Source organism: Nothobranchius furzeri, chromosome 10, assembly GCF_043380555.1.
Source record: "Nothobranchius furzeri strain GRZ-AD chromosome 10, NfurGRZ-RIMD1, whole genome shotgun sequence".
Taxonomy (NCBI): Eukaryota; Metazoa; Chordata; class Actinopteri; order Cyprinodontiformes; family Nothobranchiidae; genus Nothobranchius; species Nothobranchius furzeri.
The window spans coordinates 56,942,490-56,949,561 of record NC_091750.1 but is presented as its reverse complement, the minus strand read 5'-3'; the positions used below and the strand labels follow the sequence as shown (position 1 = coordinate 56,949,561).

General features: G+C 41.3%; 1 protein-coding gene across 3 annotated transcripts in view; it reads right to left on the bottom strand.

Moving 5' to 3' along the window:
• Window positions 1–1,026: 1,026 nt before the first annotated feature.
• septin8a (septin 8a) overlaps window positions 1,027–7,072 on the bottom strand; it is a 31,232-nt gene continuing 25,186 nt past the window's right edge. For 2 of the 3 annotated variants that reach the window (XM_015961385.3, XM_070555353.1), the window contains one exon: window positions 1,027–1,298. In XM_015961385.3, the coding sequence (XP_015816871.1) occupies window positions 1,130–1,298 (169 nt within the window). In that variant the 3' untranslated portion in view covers window positions 1,027–1,129. Of the gene's footprint in view, window positions 1,299–6,169; window positions 6,809–7,072 lie in introns of those variants that run through there. The other variant, XM_054730726.2, reaches the window with a different exon arrangement.

The window sequence follows — 7,072 nt, the reverse complement described above, 5'->3', positions numbered from 1 at the left end:
ATGGCTTGGTCCTCTCAGGCATTGTGTCTCCATACAAAATTGGCGCTTTCCTTTTGTGACATCACTGATCGGCGCCAAAAGGCAAACAGTTATTAATGTCAATGTTTTATTCAGTCACAGTACGCCGTTTTAACCCGTTTAGGGAACTGATTGTGACGTAAAAAACGTTAACGACCAGATGGGGAAGATGGATTCGATGTTCTATCAGATCGTATTGTTAACTACTTTGTACTGCTGCTATAAAATATACTGCAAGGCTTCTGCCTTATACCTGCAAACTTTTGGATAATTTGTGATTCCGATACGTTGCCATCTGTTTCTATGTTCTGTAAAAAAAAAATCAAATGATCAATAAAACCTGAGTATCAATAAGTTAAAAAAAACATTAGCGACCACAAGAAGCAGTTTTTTATGGTGTTCTGTAAGAGATCATGAGGGGGTCACAACCACAGCGTTGTGGGGGATTTCGGCTTTGGTAGTTTAGAAATGGCCATTTTTAAACAACATCAATGCTTTTTTCTTTCCTGTCCATTCTGATTCGCCTGCAACTTCTCCAGTTGTAGAAACAGTTGGCTGTTTTGGCGGCATCTGCCAATATCGTGAGTTAATGAAACATCCTGTCAAGCGGTCCTACCAAGCCATTTTCAGGTACATGCCTCAGTTCAGGAACTTGGGTGGTCCCTGAAAGGGCCCGGGAAATGGTTGGCGCGGTCTGGTGAGCTGTGGGCACACGCATACCATGAAGGTCGGACAAGATTACCTGCAAGTTCTGATAGTGGAGACAGGCCTTTTGTAAACAGTGAAACTTTTTTTAACATCAAGTTCTCACAGACAAAAACTTCACAGATGATGCAGGCGAGAGCTTAATGAGACAAAAACACTTGGGAATGCTCAAACCACTAACCACACAACATCTTGACGGATTTGTCACAGACGTATGTTTGAACACACGTGGGTGTGATGTGGTAGAAGTAATGATTCAGGGATGGTCGTGGCATCACTATGCTAACATTTTGGCCTCGTTTCTCCAGTTCCACGCCCTGCTCGTCTCTGGACACCCCCACCTCATTCCATCCCTCAGTCTACACTCCGGCGTCGGCTCGGCAGCGGGTGCTGCTGATCCCGGGATTCAGAAGAGGCCTCCGGGCCTCCAGGTGTCGCTGTGGACCAGGCAGGTGCAGCACTGTATGGCCTGCCACCAGCTTTGGCAGTTCAAGGGTTCCACATTAGCTTTGGCCATCATCACTTTGGAGCTGGAGGTGGTGGTGGCCGACTGGTTCCCCGTTTTCACCGACCTACTGAAGAAAGCACACGTAAGAGGCCGGCGCAACTTTATTTTCCTGTTTAATATTTTGTCAAATAAGATGAGTTTTCTAATATGTTGTGTTCTCTAATACACAAACATGGGACTCTAAATAATCCCAAATAAGTGTTTGTGCATACTTGCACCGTCCCCCTTAGAACCCTCGACCCAATTCCTGGCCAAATAAACACTTGGATGACATCAGAAATCTTTCATTTTTGAAAGAACAGACCCAGACTCCGGTCTCTTTCCACAGGTTGATAGTGCCGACTTCATCCACTGCAAGGAGATTGTGGATGAGTACCTACACAGCCTGGAGTTCTCCCTGCCAGCTAACGCTGTTTACATCCTGGATGGTTCACAGATCCAGCAGCAATTCTGGAGCCCATCGCTGCACCGCAGGCTGGCCAGAAGGGGGCATGGAGGCGAGGATCGAGGAGAGCTCGACTACTATGATGGTTTTAAACGTTTGTACAATGAGGAGTCAAACCCAGAGTCCGAGGCTGTGTTTGAACCCAAGCAGAAAGGCGTCTCATGTCCACCGCTGCACCCTGCTGTCCACTAAGACGGCTTTTGTCACCGTCCACCTTTCAAGTGCACAGCAGGGTATCTAGATGTTGCTGATTGTTTTTCTGTGGTTAATTGTAGGTGTTTTAGGACCTTTGTCCTCGTGTTTTCATTCACCTCAAATGTTTTTTAATCTTTGTGCTCGGGTTCCTCCTCAGAGGCACAAGGCACTTTAACAAAAACTAGCTTTTTGCTAGGAAAAAAAAAACTTTTTCTACATTTATTATATAACTTTTACTAATGTTTTATTTATCATTCATTTACCAAAAGCTACATTTTACCTAAAAGCTTTACTTTCCTGACTAAAATGATGAAACTGTTTTTCAGCATATTGTTGATTTTTTTTTTTTTTTTTTTTTTTTTTACTTCAACCGTAGTTACATATGCAACGAGAGCACCTTTTGGGAAATTAGTTCAACATTAGAGCAGAATGACAACATTGTGAGATTGGCCCATTTGTGGTAGTGATCTAATTTATTTTTGCAGTATTTTAAAATGAATCACAGGAAATGTGAAATTTGGGATGAAAGTTTTTATTTAAACAGATTTTTTTTTTTATCATGTAAAAACTAGCCAGCCTTGCCAGATTTACAGGATCGTGGTACATGTGAGTGGATGGCAAAAGGAAAAGCGTTTGATGTTAGCTGAATAAGCTCAGCTTGTCCCCCTGGGGGAGGATAAAGCTTCGCTGCCAAACTGCTGAAGCCCAAAGACACGTAAACTGTCTCTACAGTTTTCTCTAATGTGAACTTGTTACGGTCAGTTTTCTAAGATAAAGCTGGACCAAGCTGCTCTGTGACTATTTTTATTGTTTATTTTTCCCTTCATCTACTAAAGGCAGCTATGTCATACTTTGTTCGATCACAGAAATAAAGCTACACCTTAAAACAAATGTGTTTTCATCTTGGTTGCACAAATTTTCAGAGCTGCACCATTATGCACTATATCTGCAAAATAAAACACCCCTGCATAGAACATATCTCCCCTCTGTAAACACTGTACACTGTAAACAATGAAATGTTGAATTAACTTAACCAAGTTACGTCAACTGGTTCTACTCGTGGTTTAAATGTAAAGAGTAATAATTTTTTAAAGGGACTTTATGGAGTTTTGAATTTTTATGCTCGCGATTGCCCCCTCAGGCCAAAAGCGTAACGGCAGCTTCAGTAGTAGGCTTGTGCACGAGGCGCGCATGCTATACGTGTACACTCAACGAAAATAACAGCTGAGACAGTCCCATGTGTGTGTGTGGCCTGGAGGACAGGAGAAAGTGCAGCTAATTAAACAATTTGGTTCTGTACCTTTCTCTTCAGCACAGCCGCCAAAGGTTTAAGATGGGTCAGTCTCCCTGCATGCTCAGATCATTCCCTTCCCTTGCTTGAAAAATTGGTCCAAAATGAAAGTTGAACCCACATCTTTTTTTATCTGTGAATTCAATGCCGTTCGGAGAGTCTCAAATAAAAATTTGGGCATCTTACTGTAAAAAAAAAATATACCATTAATGTAGAAAAATAAACTAAATAAATTATGCTCACATTCAGAATTGATCCCGGGCCATCTGCACGAGAGAGTGACGTCTTAATAGGTGAGCTGAAGCGCCAGTGACATCTGTTGTATCTGTAACTTTTATATCCTTGATGACAGCTGAAACAATGTTCAAAGAACGGTTCGGAGCGAAAATGGCTATTTTGTTGCTAATTTGCAGGAAATATCTAGACGAAAGTAGCTAAGGGTCCTCAGAAATGTAGCTAGGTTCATCACTAGGCGTTAGGAACAGCGACAAAGTCGCTGAGTTGGCACTGCCTCTCTCTCTGCTGCTAAAGCTACTGATAGCAAATGCTACGGGCGATGCCTGAGTGTGAACGCACATGAAGCAGCCTGCTCGACCCGAGCAACTCTTTCTGTGATTTTACAGAAAAACAGGCAATCACAGTAAAAATGCCAGGGCTCATTCTACAGGACCAGGGCATTGCAGGGGAATGTATGAAGAAGAAATTTATTTCTATACATGTTTTGGCTGTCAAACTTCCATAATGCCCCTTTAATGTTCATCTAAAACTAAGCAGTTTTCGCTTATTTTAACACCCTCTAGTGTCCATTTGTAGAACCAACATCAAAACCCATCTCCTTGCTGTGCGTTTTGTCTTTTTAACACCTTAATCGAACAGCTGACATGCCTCCCTAGCCTTCCTTGGTGTCTATAGGAGTGGTTCATCACTAAATTAAACAAATATGCTGTGTTCATAACCTGAAACGTGTTGGAACTAGGCTGCAGCACCAGGTATGTAAGCTCAATTTTTTTTAAGTCCCAGCAGAGCAGACTGCCTGTCTGAAGTTGCAAGTGGAATATTCTGGCCACAGGGGTGAAAGGGGCTGGGTGGCCTTTTATTAACCCTGTAAAGGGTTGTTTTAGCACATTCCGGTTCAAGAAAATGGTTTAAAAATATGAAAAAGTTTCAAAGTATCCCTTTAAAGCACCTAGATGAAATGGCACAGCAGGTTTGGAAGAAACTGGACCAAAATGGTATTTCTAACATAAATGTGGCTTTAAAAGGTTGAGATCTGTAGAATTTATTTCAGAAAAATATAACCTCCAAATCGGCTCATTGCTAAAATTTTCCCTTGCCAGTGAGTTATTTTCAAGGTCATATTTGCACAGAAATTCATCTTTCTCTCCAGAAGGGGTTTTTAAAAAGACATGATTGTATTCCAAGTGAGAATTTGCTTCCAACGGCTCGGGTTTGTAATTTGGTTTGTAGGTGTTCAGAAAGTTTAACAACTTGGGTTTTTCATGGTCATGAGAAATCTGCATTTCTACCTGAATATTTAAGGTCTGAAACATCAATAGATTCCTGAAGGTCCCCATATAGGGGCAACTCTTTTGATTTCACCTGTGATTAATTTTTCTGCAACGCTCGAGATACCTTGCAGCATTGAAGAAGAGCAGCTGCAGCCTGCCGGAGAGCGATTATCATTCAGCTCTGTTAGCACCGTGTGTTCAAGGACAGAACAGAGAGCTCTGAACATATTGTGCTGCTGGAGGAGATCCAGCCAGCTCCGCAGGTGGTGGACAGAATGATAATAGTGTTGGCTCAGTTGGCTCAGGAAACGGTGAGGAAGGATCTACATTACAGATTTGTGACTTCCTCCTGTTGGTTTCTAAACGTGCTGAAATAAATACCTCGAAAATAAAACTGTACAGCAGCGGTGACGGGGTACTGGCAAGTCCAAACCCAAAAAGAAGTCCTGAGCTCCAGGAAAGGTTATAAAAAAAATTCAAGGAACTGGTAATTAATTATAAAATACGTAATAAGAGGAACGTTTTTTTCTGTTAATAGAACTGATACGCTTGCCTTATGGGTTTAGGTACAAAACAGACATGATTTCTCAACAAATGTATACAAAACTTACAGAAAAGTCTCACTAGAACCTTAACTGAAAAGCTAATTATGGGGGTCCTGCTATGCAAAACTCACCTTTTGTGCTGCCATATGGGTCTCTAGAGCCTCTATAAATAATCCAAGTGTGAAAAACCAATCTGCCCGTGCATTTTCTGTCCCCGTTTTGTTCTAGGAATGATGTGCCTAAACGAGCCATTTCAAAAAGTTCCCGTTTGTGATGTCACAAACAGAGAAAGTAGAATAAAACCATCTCTCACGTACAGGAGAGACCAGAACCCTTAAACGACTCATTCTGGAAGGTACTGAAGGACTAAAGCTGCTGAAATTGCTTCATGTGAGGACTTGATGCAAAGAATACGTTTGTATTGACCACAGAACTATTATAACCTAAGAAAAAAAAGTCACAGTATGTCTTCTTTATAATGCAATTTACACAACTCCTAAACATCACTTTCTTTTCGCACACGCACACCTGCAGAGATGGTCATAAAAGCCTCTGGGTTAGACACCGTTAAACAGGAAAGGCCTCGTCTCCAGCTGACAGATGTTTTGCTACCTGCCCGTCACTCACAACAACAAACCAGGGGAGAGGAGGCTTCAAAGTCAGGAGGAAGAGAGGGGTTTGTGTTTATTTGCAACAACAGACAGTAAATACAGCTGCTCTTTTGTTTTGTCTGAGTGTAAACTCCTCTACAAGCAAGTGGAGGCTTGAATCTTTTCCTGAATCTTGTTTACTGGCTTCATAGCTGATTCCACAGTCATAAAACATCAATGTTTACAATAATGTTAAACCACTAACAAACATGTACAGCATCTTTATGGCCTTCTTATATTTATGTTCAATATTTAAAAACTAGAACTGTTTTTGCATATTACTGTAAGCTTAGTAAACTCTAGGAAATATTCACATACTTTTATTGAATTGCAGCACAAGAATGTTGCATCGATTATTGAAACGAGCCTAGATTTTAGGTCGTCGGTACCACAGGTACTCGGTTATTTATTTAAAGGTTTTATTTAGGCTTAATCTAAACGGGAACTAATTCTGCTATACTAGATTATAAAAAACATCTGCGCTATGTACTCCATTACAGACGTTAAGGACAGCTTTTATTTTATTAACATCCTAAATCCAGAATTCAGTCCTATGAAAATGAGCACAATTTATGTTAAAAATACTCAATTTAGCCTGCTGTAGTATCAAGAAGGTCCCATGGATGTGTGGAGAAGCTGATGGTGAAACACAAACAAAACAAAAACATTTAAATCAGAAAACAAAACACACATTTTTTTTAAGTGTCCAAAACGATTCCTGAATGAATGAGATGGCCACTGATGGAAGGTGAATCTCTGCTGTGGCTTCACCATCATCATCATCATCCTCAGTGTGTTTGGTCCATGTGCACAATGGCAAAAAGATGGAATGTCAAAAACAAAATAACACGAAACAGAACCAGATGATGTCGTTGCTATGGTGATGGAGGACAAATCCATGGCCGTGTGTAGATGGATGGGTGTGCTGCGCCCCACAAATTAACTGGAAAACAATGAAACAATAAACAAAACACAAAGTGAATCAATGAGTGATTTGAAAGAGGAAATGAACGGTTTGAATTAGGAAGCCATGGGGGGGGGGGGGGGGGGGGGCAACTTTGTTAGAACATTAAAGGCAAAAAAAGATTTCTGCCTACAGCTGATTCACAAAATGGAAGCTCCATTTCTCAGCAGGCTGGCTGCAGTGTGTGTGAATGGCCACAAGAGGGAGCCACACGTCTGCTTTTAGACTTTGAAGCCCTCTCAA